The sequence below is a fragment of the Symphodus melops genome (assembly GCF_947650265.1).
Source record: "Symphodus melops genome assembly, chromosome: 12".
Lineage (NCBI taxonomy): Eukaryota > Metazoa > Chordata > Actinopteri > Labriformes > Labridae > Symphodus > Symphodus melops.
In genome coordinates, this window is record NC_136702.1 from 22,932,626 (window position 1) to 22,948,277 (window position 15,652).

General features: G+C 45.1%; 1 protein-coding gene across 1 annotated transcript in view; it reads right to left on the reverse strand.

Moving 5' to 3' along the window:
- Nucleotides 1–15,652, reverse strand: part of hecw2a (HECT, C2 and WW domain containing E3 ubiquitin protein ligase 2a) — a 39,320-nt gene that overhangs the window by 16,836 nt on the left and 6,832 nt on the right. Inside the window, exons 2-16 of the mRNA XM_079356761.1 lie at nt 12,324–12,933; nt 9,061–9,168; nt 8,782–8,876; nt 8,273–8,339; nt 7,988–8,157; nt 7,765–7,904; nt 6,357–6,457; nt 5,404–6,269; nt 4,337–4,637; nt 4,083–4,175; nt 3,531–3,681; nt 3,132–3,238; nt 2,760–2,884; nt 1,709–1,894; nt 1,334–1,468 (exon numbers count right to left, since the gene is read on the reverse strand). Of these exons, the coding sequence (XP_079212887.1) occupies nt 1,334–1,468; nt 1,709–1,894; nt 2,760–2,884; nt 3,132–3,238; nt 3,531–3,681; nt 4,083–4,175; nt 4,337–4,637; nt 5,404–6,269; nt 6,357–6,457; nt 7,765–7,904; nt 7,988–8,157; nt 8,273–8,339; nt 8,782–8,876; nt 9,061–9,168; nt 12,324–12,702 (3,024 nt within the window). The 5' untranslated portion in view covers nt 12,703–12,933. The remainder of the gene's footprint in view (nt 1–1,333; nt 1,469–1,708; nt 1,895–2,759; nt 2,885–3,131; nt 3,239–3,530; nt 3,682–4,082; nt 4,176–4,336; nt 4,638–5,403; nt 6,270–6,356; nt 6,458–7,764; nt 7,905–7,987; nt 8,158–8,272; nt 8,340–8,781; nt 8,877–9,060; nt 9,169–12,323; nt 12,934–15,652) is intronic.

A 15,652-nucleotide genomic window follows, 5' to 3' on the forward strand; every position in this document is an offset into this window, starting at 1 on the left:
CATAACACGTACATTTTGGTTGCTCATTAAAGATCTCAACTCAATAATCTTCTTATCTCAGAATGTCAATGCTTGTTTTCAAGCCAAAGCTAAATAAATAAACAACAACACAGTGTGTGTAAACAGAATATACCTGGGTGGGCTGCCTAATCGTCTTTATGGCTGCTAAGTATGTTTCCTGTTTTTAATTATTTTGTCTGTATTCATAAACTAAAATTAATGTAGAGTGTCTACTGATCCCCCAAAATGTGAAATAAATCCGTCCAGGTCTTTGTTTGTGGTCTTACCACACAGAGAAAAATGCTCCGTTTTAAATATGCCCCCCTTGTGATGTCACAGTGTAATTCTGGTAAAAAAAAAAACCTCCCCTCCCCTGTTTTCTCCATCCATTGACTACACCCCAGTCTAGAGTGAAACATTAGCACAGATCTGCCATTGTTATTTCCCACTAGTGAAGGAATGACGTCTACAAGGAAAACTCAGGGGGCGGGGCTTATTGCATTTAAAGAGACACACACCAAAACGGAGCGTTCTGAGAGAGCTGGTTTCTACAGGTTCACAAACCTCCTCTGCTGCTTGATTCATGTTATACTTGGACCAAAGCTCAGCATGTTTCATTTAGAGCACAGGGGGACTGTTTGAAAAGATGGAGAAGGGAGATAGTATGTTCTCTTTAAAATAAACCATTATGCACCCCTCTCCCCTGCAAACTCCACCGCCCAGGCATCGAGTCATTCTGCAGGACACACTGCAACAGTGCTTCACTGAGCAGACGCTTTACCCCAAAGAGATGAACATCCCAGAATAAGAACAACACTAAGATCTGGAGAGGAGGAATGAGGGTCAGTGAGTGCAAACCAACAGCAGTGGTTACACGCATTAAGGTTCCCAGCACGCCACTCTTTACACTTAAGTTCTTGATGGCTTTTGTAAGCCATAAAAAGGCAATAATACTAATTATAGCCTCTTTCACAATTAGTGCAAACTACAGACAGGAGCTTTAATGAGGTAAAAAAGTGATATTTTTTACTAAAGGCATTATGACTTACTTATATAATTCCTCATTTCAGTAGTACCAGAAGAGAACGATATAAATTAATTGCAGTTTACTGTTTATTTCGTCCACTGCCTTAACGTGCATTTGAAAGGAGCACAGTTTTCTCTGCTCGTTGGCTCGACTACAGCAGGAGAACTTCTCCTCCTGTGAAGCAGAAACACACTAAGCATCTTCCCCCCTCTCCTTCATCCTGGCCTCTAAAAAGCATTGCAGTGTCTCTGTGAGCTTTAAGTTGACTCCAGGTGACAAGTGGTGCAGTGGGGGCTAGTCTCTCACCTCCCCGGCGCTGTGGCTGCGCTGGCGGCTCAGGTGCTGGCGGTGGGCCAGCAGCCCAGTGGAGCGAGAGCTCTGGAGGGGCAGGCGTGGGTCAATGAAGGTCGTAGAGCGACAGTTGTGATCCACGAAGAAAGGCTGAGGATTGAGATGTAAATAGCAACAATCATGTATAAAAAAAGCTCCACTGTATGTGCTCTGAAAACCAATCCTCACTTGCAGCTCAGTGTGAGTAAGGATGAGAAAAAAATACTTGAGGACAACCGAGAAAAGACTGAAATCAATAAAGCCACACAAGCTTTGGGGTCGAGGTCAAAGCAAAGGTTTGAAGTCAAGGGGAAGGTTTACACACACACACACACACACACACACACCTACCTTCCCAGTGTGGTCGTGCTTCATCTCCCAGCCTCGAGGAAGCTCCAGCTGTTTGTTGGAGAACATGTTGAGGAAGGTGACGAGGTCGCGGTTGTGCTGGTAGCGCTCAAAGTAGTGAGCATCCCGTCGCACCTTACTGATCATGTGCTTCAGGCAGGTGTTGCTCGTAAACATGCGGTAGGCACTCTGATGGAGTTCACACAGAGGGACAGGAGAGAAGATGAGAGATGTTGAGCACATCTGCACAAAGCATGCACTGCACAGACACAAAAGGTGCTGAAACAGGATTCTGTACTCAGATTTGAAAATGTATTATTATCTGTACTGCCCCTTTATTTTAAGATCCTAATTTATTTATTAATTCTAATGCTGGTCCTTCTCATTTAACACTTCTAATATGCCTCGAAAAATGAAGCTGCTTGACCTTACACTGACTGACAAGCACGTACTTATCTTATACCAAACATACCAGGTTGTTAAAGATTATCGTAACAACAAATCATTGTGAAATGTTTGTGATACACAAAAAGTTACTGGGAAGGTATTTCGATTATTGATCACTGTTGAAGGGAAAACTGTCACGTCCAACACTTGATGAATGACAGTGGATGATTGCATCCCCTCTGTGCTCCGTCTAAAGCCACGTCCCCTCACTTAGACGCAAGAGCGCCGTTTCTCCGGAGGTGGACCTCAGCTCATTTCTTGCATCGTGTCGAAACTACATCGTCTCACGTCTCATTCAGCGGTAAGTGAACTCAAAGTATAAACTCCGTCATCAGTGACACGTTTTAAGTGTGGGTCAATGACCGCAAGAAGAGAAGGATTTCTGTCAGGACCTAAAAACTATTTAAACCAACATCTTAAAATGTGAATCTGGAGAAAATGACCAACCCCGCCTTTAAGGCTCATTAATCCAATTAATTTTCGTTCATATTTCCAACTTCATTTTAAACTAAAGCAGGTCTGATTGTATGTTGACAGTAGTAAAAAAGAAAGAAAAAAAAGGCACATGGTCACAAGTGACAGAGACAGTGAAGTGTGAGTGACTGACAGGGTTTGAATGCAGCACGGTGAAGAAGTCGGGGCTGCACAGGAACTTGGCGCTGGGGGACTGCAGCAGCAGGGAGAGCCGCGAGCGACCACTGGAGTGAGTGACTGCACTGTCTCGTCTGTACTCTGCAACAAAAAGAGAGAAGAGGAGCAGATCGTTGAAAACACAAGACATTTCATCATTACACATTCGGCTTGATCTTCCAGGGAAGTCAAATTAAACACCTGTACAGACTTCTGCTGCTCTCAGATATTTGAGCCTTTTCAGACTCGTCATTTTCAAGTGATGAGTCATGAGAACTGATCAAATGAAAACACAGTTCTTGTGAATAACGACTGTCTTTTCTCTATTCCTGTTTCCTCTGAAACTAACCAGAAATGGAGTGAGGCAACAGATCACTGTCTGGTTCAGGCAGCGGGTCGGGCGGAGGTTCTTCTGTCCGATCACTGTTGGTTATGGTCCTCCTGATGCTCTGGTACCTGCGATCAAGAGGAAGAGATTACCAGTAAAACAACAACTTTAAATCTTCCCACTAAACGTCTTTGTATGCCTCTGTGTTGATTATGTCAACGTTCGTTCTTTGTTTCTTTAAGAGTAAAACAGAAAAACCAAGAAAAGGTCTGAGAGGGGAGACTTTGTTTCCTGCTTTGTTAAAAACAGCTGATGTTGATGCTTCATATCATTTCTTTACTTCTCAGAAAAGGTTTTCTACCACCGAGAACTAAACTGAAACATGAGGGTTATTATACTTCTCTCTTTTAGAAGACACACCTGCGGTTGAGTTGCTCCATCTGCTGAATGGAGTTGGACCGGGTCAGGCCCTGCGGGGCAGGAGGTCCGGTGGGACGCTGCCATGTGGTGGTTCTGTTCACGTGATCCACAAAGAAGATCCTGCCGTGGCTGTCAATCCGAGCCTCCCAGTCTGAGGGGAAATGAATGTTTAATACCCTCAGATGAACTCAACTGTTCAAATAATATATGTGATTTATTGTCATGTAGCTGCACTTTAAAATGTGGTCAGTGCGAATTTAAAGTGCTTAAACCTCAAAATGAGAGAATGATGTTAAGCTAGTGTAAAGTCTAACACACCAAATGGGTTCGCTTTTTTGTTGCATGCTCATTTTTGCACCAGCTGGTGGAAATGCCGTTACTTATTCTCCAATCTTAAAGTCTTATGAGAACATTTTGTAGTCAATGATTTGTAGTTTATTTTGGTGCCAGACTGTAGTTTCAATGGACACACATGAATTAATACAGAAACACACAGAGACACACGGAAACAAGAGACAAAAGGAGACAGTGCATGCAGACACACACACTCACTGGGAGGGAGAGGCTCGTCCACACGTTGGTATCGGTGGATGTCATGACGCACAGAAGGAAGCGAGCGTACAGGATGGCCGTTGACATGAGAACCTGAACACGAAACACAACAAAAGACAAGGTGTTGGTTTGACTTACATCGATTCTGTTTGAACGGTTTAGTTTTGTTATTTTCAGAGAAACAGAGACACCTGAACCTAAACTGATCAATTTAAAGAAGTGCCTTTAAAAAATCTTCATCAAAACTTCAGTACCTTCCTCTCCATCTGTTTCCGTGAGGACCTGCTCTGAATCCAGGGAGCCCGTCTCCTCATTTGGCTTTGCCCCCGCCCCTTCTGGTTCTTCGGCCACGCCCCCAGCACCCTGCACGCTCAGCCTCCTCACAATGACCTCCTCGACCTGGTCTGCCGCGCTGGTCGGAGGAGCTTCTCCTCCGGCCTCTGCGACGCTGACCGGCCCGCCGCCTTCATCGTCTACAGCCTGAGTGGTTGGCGGGACGTTTGAGACTGCGTCTCCCCCCGGGTCGATGGCCGTCTCTGCTCCTTCCTCCGCCTCCTGCAGGAAACCCCCACGAATACAAGAAGAAGAGAAAACACAAGACAAACATTAAGTATCTCAAATACATTTATGTGTAAGACGTTCACACGCACTGCTGTGAATAACAGAACGCCGGTAAAAAATCACAACATGAGGTCGTGCTGGCTCCATCACCAAGGAAACCAAAAAGAAAGTTGTAAGAACTGAAGTTCATGTAAACATTCAGTGACATGTAGGCGTTTGACTCTAAATCACATGAAAACGGCTTCACACTTACATTCTGTTCAAAGATCTTTTCTCTCGCTCAACACAAAAAGCTTCTCAAACGTACTAACTGTGAGGAGTGCATCTACCAGCTTGTATTGAATAATGTATCATGGTGCAGTGTCACACAAACACAGCTGGGGCTAGGACCCAGAGGAGGGTTCTGCTGCTCCACGTGTGACGCTCAGTCACAGCTTCACTTTCACTCACACATTCAGAAACGTGTGCTGTGATTATGACTGGCCTCTGTGGGCTAACTTTGTGTGAAATGTAAAACAACAAACACAGAGAGACCATTAACCAATAAGCAAATTAAAAATAATCCATTCTCTGTTTTGTTGACCTTAAAACAAAGTGATAAATATCTAACGCCCTTGTGTCGTTTTCAGTGGAAATCTTCAGTTGACATTTCATAAAGATAATAAAAATGAGCCGCAGCCATAAATGGCACCCTGAAGGTTTGGTAGTAATTGAACAGAGATTTTCATCTTCGACGGTGATGAAATGATAATGAACTCACCACAGCCGTGGTCAGTGTGATTGGACAGCTCTCTGACGATGAGGCGACAGTCTGCTGGGCTGTTGCCATGGAGCAGGTGTCAATCTCTGAGGAGGGGTCCTCAAGACCCGCCCTACCTTCCTCAGGCATTTCTCCACCTTCTGGTAGAGCATTGTGGGACATTGCCTCTGTGAAAGGAGTGTCGTCCACCTCGGAGAAGACGTCTGGCTCCAAGTCATCCAAGTCTAAACCGGCTCCAATCTCCAGAGCCGCCACTGCCTCAGGAGGTAAGTCACCTGCGGTCCCAGCGGCGCCTCCAGGCTCCTCCTCCAGCGCCGAGGGCTCCAGCTGCTCGGCCTCCTCGTGGATCTCAGGAAATGGATCATCTTCATCAGGAATATCCGGCGGCTCCCCATTCATCAGCAGCGGCGACAGCGGCACCGGGGTGATGTCATTGGCCCCGGACCTGTCATCGTCCTCGTCTGAGTCGATGTGCAGCATTGCACTGAGTCTGGTGTGTGTCGGGAAGCTAGAGCGCAGTTTAGGTGAGGCCGCACCCAAGGGTCTTTCCCCGGGACCTTTGGGTGCCTCAATAGCATCCAGGCCCTCAATGAGTGACCTCTGAAGCATCTCATGGCCTGACAAACTTTCAGCGTCCACATATCTCGCCTCGGCTCCGATGAGACACAGGTCCTTCTCTGGATAGGCCGAGGCCCCGCCTTCCCACGTGCCCTGTGAGCCCTGCGAGCCGGTAGGAGACGGACCTGCAGAGACCACTGATACAATATTTACTCCTGGAAGATGATGGGGCAGATCCTCATCATCAGATGGAGTCCCTGGAGCTCCGTTCAAGGACGACATGCCGATGATGGAATCTGGAGAGGCACCTGCAGGAGGAAGACAAAGGTTGTGTTTCTGTGCTGAGGAAGAGAAGCAGTGGAGTAGGGTCAAAAATAAATGTAATGCTGTTTTACCATCTGGTCCTGTCGATGTGAGCTCCACTTTGAACTGTAACTGACCACTCACATGTTCAGTGGGCAGCCGTCTGCACAAGGAGAAACTCACAGGCTGAACTCTGGAAAACAAAACGAAAAACAAAGATTTTACACCGTGTGATCCTCGAAGAGCTCATAACTGAAAAGTGTATTTACAGTTTAAACTTGTCCATTAAACAACAATAGCAGAATACAGAAACACCAAGAAAGAATGGAAAAAGAAAGCCTGACTGTCGAAGGGTCAAATGCGAACACATTGTGTTTTGTGGTGGGAGTGGACAGAGGGGGCTTTGACTGTAAAACCTTCAAATCAATTCTGAAGCGTGTTGGGAGCCAGTGAAGGGATGCTTGGACAGAAATCAAGGTTGTTGTTGAGATAAGACTTTTCTTTTTTTTTTCATTTATTAAAAAAAAAAAAGGAGCCGTATGATATAGATTTTGCCTTTTGATGTTTTGTACCAGAGTTAGCTTAAAACTAATTTTCATTTGCAGTCCATTGTCAGGTTACAGTTTAACAACACACACACTACAGAGTAACCCGGTCCATCACAAACAAACCCTGTCACATCGACAATAGATAGTGTGGCGTTTGATAGCCTGGCGGTTGTGTAGCGGGCTCCATGTACGGAGGCTATAGTGGACATCGCAGCAGCCGGGAGTTTCTAATCCGACCTCAGCCTGGTGCTGCACGTCAGCTCCTAAAGTCCTGACTGATAAAAAAAATAACTTTCAAAAGCTGCAGATAAAATTGCAGTTCTTAATGTCGAGTTTCTAACCAAGGTCGTTAGCTTAACAACACAGCTACACTGCGTGAAGGCCACCAGACTATTTAACATCCTGCAACAATCCCTCATTTTGATGTTTTCTTGGATCCAATTTTGCACTTTAAAACACCCAAATCACAAAAGACCAACAAGCTGAGGCAGCATTACATGTTCTGTGACCTTTACAAAAACATGAATGTTGTGAATGGATTCTGCTGGCTGATAAGAGAGCGATCTGACTGGTCTGAAAATCATATAATTGTCTCTGCAGGGATCCTTTCATCATGTCATTTTGTCGGACAAATTGAAGAACAATCTGAGGCTGTAAGACAAAAACACAAACACTGTTTGAGGACTTTTATCAATTGGCCAAATCCAGCCCAAAGGATAACACTGGAACCATTACAGCACGTCTCACCACTGCCAGCCGAGCTGTACTCGGACAAATACATGATTCTCTTTACTGGTTAATAATTTAGACCTCAAAACGTATAAATCCTCCAGCCTCATTAAAAAGAAAAAGCATTAAAGCATCAGTGATGAAGTCATAAAATGTGTCCCTCTGTCCTTCCCCTGACTGTTTACTCGTGTCTGCAGCACGACTCAGTGCGTTTATTACATACCCAGGTATTTTTTCTATGAGTCTCTGCACAGGGATAGTCAGCTGACCGAGAAAGCGCTTGATGATTGGTCGACTCTTGGCAAACTTGTCCTTCACCTCGATGTACAAGATGTCCGTCATTAGTGCTACGAATGTGTATTTCTGCAAAGAGGTAGAAACAGAGACGGTCAGTCCAGTCCCCACACACTTTATGACAGGTGATGAGGTGGAAACTAAAACGTCACCTCTCCGTGCCAGACGGGGTTGGTGGTGTTAGCGATGATGGCCGACCGCCGTTCCTGTCCGTGGTGGCTGAAGATGGGGAAGACGCTCCTCTTCCCCGGGTGGATGGACATCTTCAGGTACGGGTCAGGGTTGAAAAACATCCCCTTCTTCAGGCCGAGGGCTCGCAGGTCTTAAACAAGCAGGAGGCAAAGGCAGTGATGCTCTCTTTAAGTAACGTTGTGCAGCTGCCTCTCCATTTTCATTTTACAACAGCAGCTCGAATGTTGCTCAATATGTAAACTCACCTGTCAAAGTAAAGCTGATCAGCTTTCTCGGATGTTCGACGCCCACCTGTTCTGACAGCCCCTCCACCTGGAAAGGAACATCGCACATTTCAGAAACACACAGCGGCCTTTTAAGTTTACATAAATGGAGATGCTAAAGCAGAAGCACATTTACGAGGAGGAGATGAAACTATCCTCATGACACGTCGACTTACACGCCAGGCTGCGACGCTCTATTTTAAACAGACCCTGTGTACTCGACATGACCTTCGAAGACTTCTACAAGAACGTCATTTCAGACAGTTTTCCAGCTTTTTTTTTTTTCACATCAAAAATCCACTTCCAGTAATTTGAATGGAGAGCATTTGAAAGCATGAAACAAAACAATGTGCACTGATTCTCTGCAGGCATCTCTCACTTCTCAGGAGACCACAATGATAACAGTGCTAAGCCTGAGAATCTAAATGTCAAAATGTAAAACTGATGCACTGACAAACACACACACACACACCACACACACACACACAGACCAGGACAGCAGGGTTCTTCACAGTGATGCAGGGCGTCGTGGCTCTCAGGGCTCCGCTCACTCCGTGGTAATACTTAAAGCAGATCTTCGTCTCAGCTGCAGAGAAAGCAGCACAGAGTTATAGGATGTGGGAGCTGAAGACACTTTAATATAGTTTTAACTTTATTACAGTGAAACATAAAAACAATCTTGGTTGATAAATATTGAAGAGTTAATGAGTGTTTTTTATTCTTGGAGGATAAAAAGGAAGTTTGTGTTTTTCGCAGCTTGGTGGACTTACGCTCTGTAAAATAGGCGCCGGGCTCCAGCCTCCAGACGATCTGACCCTTCTGCGTGCCATTCACGCCTCGGTTTTTACAGTCCCACACGTTTGACGGATTGGTTTCATCTGCAGAGGAGAATATACAGTATGCTAGTTAGGGTTAGGGTTAGTGTGTGTGTGTGTCGACTTTGTCTCACTGTGTTGACATGCCTCCTGATTGGACTGTTAAATTACACTGTCTACGTTGTGGATCCTGCTCCTGCTACAAGAAACGAAAAGGAAAAAAAAAAGCTGCCTCTGCTCCGTCTTTTAGTATGTTTAGTCTGCAGGCTTTCAAAACACATGTTTGCCTTTAATCAGTGAAATCCATTCCCAAAATAGCATCCACATAACCTCTAACCAGAAGGACAAACACCAAACTTCCTCTGAGTTAAAAACACGGAGGGGGAATTCCGCTGTACGTAGCACTTTTACACACAGATTAATGAAGCACCGAACTCAGCTGACTGGAAAGGGAGGAGTGTGTCTGCAGAATATGTGTGTGCATAAGCAAGCCTGTGTGTGTGTGTGTGTGTGTGTGTGTGTGTGTGTGTGTGTGTGTGTGTTGAGGGGAGGGCAAGTTGCTTATCATTGAATGTCTGCTTAGTCGAGGATAGTGGTGGCCCCTCTGGGATTTAAGACCCTGGTGCAGGTAATGAAGTCCTGGAGGCCTTGTGGTCGATATGAAGTGACCTGACGCCCGGCTCAGCAGTCTACGCTATCTCTTTCTCCTAAACAGCACTTTCACCTACAAGGTAAAGGTTAAGAAGACGCAGTCAACAAACAAGACCAGGGAGCTCCTGGAGGGAGTCAGAAACACGTTTCAAACTCTCGAACACTGAATGTTTTTTCTTCCTGAAATAATGGCGTGATGTCCAGAATATCCAGCGATCTGTTTCACTGCAGGTTTGTGTGACCTCTTAGAAGTCAAGCACATTCATTGTGTTCAGAAATCCATTATCCATTACTAACACAATACATCATGCTGCACAGCTCACTGACTGCAAGTTTCCTCTAAATGACACTGTTTTAGGCCGGCTATTATCTGGTGTGAAGAGACAACTTTGACTCTCTGCTTCACTGTAATCAGTCTGAAGTGACAGGGAGCAAACAAACTCACATCACAGTGGAGCCAGCGTGATGCAACACTGGTTGTGCTGTTCAACAATACTTCAGGGAAAAGGTAAATGGGCTGGAGCTTGTCTAGTCTTCTGACTACTTAAAGCTCAACACATTCACACACTGATGGTTGAGGCTGCTGTGTAGAGTGACCACCAAAAGTGACTGATCCCAATTCACACACATTCATACGCCAACGACGAAGCAACGGCAGCTACGTGGGGTTTAGTGTATTGCCCAAGGACACGTCGGACATGTTGCTGCAGGAGCTGGGGATCGAACCTTCGATGTTCCAGTTGAGCGACGTCCGACTCTGAGCCACAGCCGGCCACATGTTCTAACGAATCCTGAAACTAGTGGAAGCGCTGGGCAGCTAACAGGAAGTAATTCACATTTTTACATAAACCAACAAAAAGTCAAAATGTCTCGTTGTTTAATAAGTGCAAAGATCTTAGTGGAAATCCCACTGTGATACAAACAAACAGCCTTTAGTCATGACAATGGGCTTTTAGTCCACTCTCAGTGCAGACAGCTCTCACGTTTGGTCTCATGTCGTTCACCTGTCCTGATGCATTTCCACAAGTCTGAAGCTTTTAAATAGTTCATGACAGACAGAACGTCTGCCTCTGTACCCGAGCTGCGACTAACTCTTTCTGCTGATCAATCTTTAGCTCATAAAATAACAAAAACATCATTTGTAAAAAAAAAAAATAAGTCATTGTAATTTCAGACAGCCCAAAGTGACATCTACAAAAAAAAGTTGTTAAAATTGTCAAAATGAAGAATCTGGAAATGCTAAATCTTGACTCCTCTGTTGAGACAGATCATGACCACGACATGTTTTTGGTTTTTTTCTTCAGTGTTCTTGACGCTTCATCTGTTGCTCTTCTTATCTTTGCTTCTGTTTCTGAACAGTCTGAGATCGTGGCAGGCCTTCAGGATACGAGCTGTCTTGACCCGTGCGACCTTCCAGCCTTTCAGCTGATCCGAGTGTTTCATTATTGAGGGATGAGAGTCGCCAAGTAGAGTCCAACTCTGAGTCAATACTGCAACAGGAGCTGTTGACTCAACATGTAACAGCTCTGCCTCGGTGTACAATAACATACACACCATCACAAAGCGTGCACAGCTCTCAGCTGAGTGTGTGTGTGTGTGGGGGGGGGGGGGGGGGGGGGGACTTTCAATAAGCTTATCCTGCTTAGAGACAGAATTTGACAGGGAGAAAAACATTGACCTGCGTGCTGAGGAAGGCGATCAGGCTCAAACCTTCAGGTGGATCTGTCCATCCTGGTGAAAAGTAATACAGTAATACTGATCAACGAGCACCTGTGATCACTTCCTGTTCCAAGCATGTGATCAGGAGCTGACGTTACCTCTGAGCTCACTGCTGATCCAGCTGTTTGCTGACTCAGTCTGTATCTCATTACCACTCTGAACAACAGACGCCATGTGAACGCAGCACTTCTAAATGTAAGGACTGAAAATAAGTCCATCTATAATAAATATCTTATCAGATGTAATATTTCCAAGACTTTATGTTTAGTTGAAAGCCATGACAGGCAACAATGACTTGTGACCTAATAACAATAAGCTCTTTGATAACAGAAGAGTTTCCTTACAGCTCCTGTGTGTGCAGTTTAGCGACCTCTGTGGAGAAAGATTTATCTCTTCGCTGAACTTGTGTCGTGTATTTCACCCCAAATCTGACTTTTGCCAAAGAAATATTTTAAAGAACAAATTCATTCAACAAAGGATTTAAAATACATGCAATGAACTGGTGACATGCATTTGACCTGCAAAGTTTTCTGCACTGTAGGAGAGACTGGTCAGACCTTTCTTCTACTTGAATACAAAATCTGATCTGAAGTTCTGCACTTTTAAAAGTCTCCGAACATTCAAGCCAACGTCAAGAGGAGAGCTTTGTGCTTCAGGTCTGCAGAAAACGTTTTCATCGTTTAGAATTTAAACAAAAATAATTTGATTTTGATTTGCAATTCCCTGACCTGAACCTTTCCTTCAGGAGTCTTGGCTCGGATATTTCTTGAATGTTAAGCTTGGATCTCGACGTCCACCTGAGAAAAGTTCAAATCAGCTTCAACTTTATACAATAAAAATCCACTTACCAATCTGGTACAGGCCGATCCAGTCTGTAGCGTCCACCTCCTCTTTAATATCCCAGGATATGACCAGGTTCTGGCCCCGGTTCAGCGTGTACTCCAAAGTGGACGCCGTTAGCGAGGAGCGGCTCTGGGAGGTCACGAGATCCGTGTCGCTGTTAGCTCGTGGCAGGCCGATGGGACTGCTGACCATAGAAACGGTATCCACAGCAGCTCCGCCCCTCTCTGCGAGAGTTCGAAGGTTTTCTGGACTCAGCGTGTGTCGGAGATGGGGGCTACGCCTTCGAGGCGCTGACAGGTGTTCACGGCCCCCAACTGCGAGGTTGGGCGGATTGTGAGAACGGGTTCTTGGAGGGAGGACTGCTGTGGCCAGGGAAGGACGCATGGTGGACTGTTGGTTAAAGGGCGGCAACCAGGAGTAAAAACAGCGACTGAGAAGCTTCTTAGGACTGAACTGAAATCCTCATGAAGAGCGTTTCTGTGATGACAGGGACCAGAAGGAGCTTTAGCAATGATGTGTTGATTCCTTTGACATGAAAACTCCACTTATCGTCTCTCTGGGTCTTTACGTCGTTACGAATCTGTCCACGCTCATTTCACGTTGTCCGACGGCGACCTGAAGAGACGGAGAGAGAAGAATCATGAGGTGAAAACAAAACGCCCAAACAAAAGAGATGAAAGGATTTCTAGATGTTTGCTGCAACAAGGACTGATCACCCATTGGTCATCGGTGATCCTGTTACCAATTTTCATTACTCCATCTTTTGACAAGGATTCTTCTCCTGAAAGAGGAAATGGATGTGCAGAAATCTTTTTATCAATATTACCTATCTTTAGGTTATTTTCGTTGGCAGTTCATTGCAACTCTTAGTCATGAAGGTCAGGATTCAACTCTCATTGATTTACCTCTTTGATACATTCATGAAACATTTTCGGTACCTTTCCCACATGGACTACAACTCCTGAAACTTCCAAACATGTGAGCACAATCTGTCGCCCCCGTGTTTGACTTTTTTTTCTTCCACTTCCACCCAGTGTGTGAACGCAGCAGCTAATATTCAACCCCTTTTTTTCTTCGAATTAGCGCACCAAGCGTTCGAACAGAAGAGCAGGGGGAGCAATTCATGGTTAAGTGTCTTGCCCAAGGACACATCAGACATGTTGCTCGCAGGAGCTGGGGATCGAACCCTCGACCTTCCTTGACTCTACCCACTGAGCCACAGCCGCCCTTTGAATTGCACAACACAACCAATGGTGGGATCGTTGTGAAAATAGTGAGGCTCTAAACTCGTATCCGTTCGCCACTTTTCCACTCTTTTGTTGGTACTGTGAATCGGATCAAACGTGTACTGATAGAAAAACTAGTGTCATCATGAATCGAGTGTTGTAAACAGCTGCAGGGGAAGGCTGTCCTGAAATGATCTACAAATGTTTTGTGCTGCATGTGTGAAAGGAGCTTTAGTGCATTTATTATCTCTGGGTATGAAGAGACGTGTCGTCAATCATTTCCATGTAACTACTGGGAAATTAAATCTTTAAATCATCCTACAAACCCTTACACACACACTCACACACACACACTCACACACACACACACACACACACACACACGATTTCCACGTCTCTGCATCTGTGCTTCTATGGTTTCTGTCAGTATAAGGCCGCCTCAGTAAAAGGAGACAGGCAGCTGCATCTGCCTCCCAGGAAACTCTTCAATCAGCAGATGCCAGTTTGGGAGCCGTCTGGGGAGCGCCGTCTCCATCAGAGCCATTTTGTTTTTAAAGAGAGTGATGGCATGTGACTTCTGAGTCTCGCCAAAGGCAGCTGCTTTTTTAGACAGGCAGAGAAGCAGAGGGGGGTTTTTTTTGGGAGGGGTAATATTCAGCTAATATGTGCCTGTTCAGTCACCGGAAAACTGTGTGGGCTTTAGTCTGAGCTAAGCTCTGATATCTTTGGCATTTTAAGTGGGTATATGTCTCAAAAGCTGAGCTGTCCAGTGATGCTTTGAAACCAGTGCTTCCTCTGCAGGGCTCAGCGAGTGGGCTGCGCCGTATGCAACGCTGTATTTAATAAAAACATGCAGACTGTAAAGTTAGGAGCCTTCAAATAAGCAAACCTGTGAAACTGCACACCTGTCACTCAGGTTTCAAATCCTGAATATCTGCAACACTGACTGCTACATTTCCTTCCTATATTTAGATATTAATAATACTTTTCTTGTTCTTCACCAAAGAGCTGACCACATGTCCAGGGTTCATCTCTTGTGTATTCTCACATACAGGGCATATAGGACAGAACACCATCCTCATAACAGTAAAATAAACATCAAGCTAGCAGCAGCCAGCGGAGGAGGACATGCACATGACTGTGGGACAGCGTGTCAGGATTTTAATCAAGCTTGGGCACAGATATTTTTAGCCTGTAACTGATCCGATTTTTTTTTTTTTATTAACGTGTCATGCATAAATAATATGTCCGGCTTAAAATAGGCTTCAAAGACAGCATCATTCAGAAAAAGAGATCAGAATCTGCATGAATAAACCATGGCTTCATCCTTCTCCAGGCTACTGAGACTAAAGCTGCTAACTCATAAGAAGTTTGTTTTTGGTGTTTTCATCTAAAACATTGCAGGTTTCGAAAAACACACGACCAATGGGAATCTTCACCCAGCAGTAACCTCTGGGGTTGTAAATAAAACCAAATGCAAGAAAGTGCAGTTCCTCGAGCTGCATCCATGTTAAAACGTCTTTTTGGACAGAAGAAATAATCATGTTTACTGCATGTTACAAAACACTCCCATGGTATCAAGCTCAGGTTTTTATTGGCTCACACAGTGGACGCCGCTGACGAAGCAGCAGGAGCAACTTGGGGTTCAGTGTCTTACAGGACACATGGGACGTGTGGCTGCAGGAGCTGGGGATCGAACCCCTGACTTTCCATTGGGCGAGATGATGACCGACTAAACCAACAAAACCACACGTTGTTGTTAATTTAAATTCATTAACAACAATTGAGCTGTGTGTTGAAGGCACTGCTTCTGTTCACCTGTCCCTTTCACCTCGCTCTGTTCTCCATCCACTGCACCGACTGACGTCTGTCTTCAGCTCATTTATCAAACTGACAAAAGGCTCAAATCTGAGGCCGAGGTGAACGCATCACATGGTTCGCAAACTGCTTTTGGATGTCTACTTTGCTTTGTCCTGTCATTCATCTTCTCCTCCCGTCGGTCTGGTTTGTGATCCAGAGACGTATCAATGTAAAGACAACAAGCAGACTGTGTGTGTGTGTGATTGAGGGAAACCTTCCCTGCACAAAGATTGGAAATGATTTCAAAA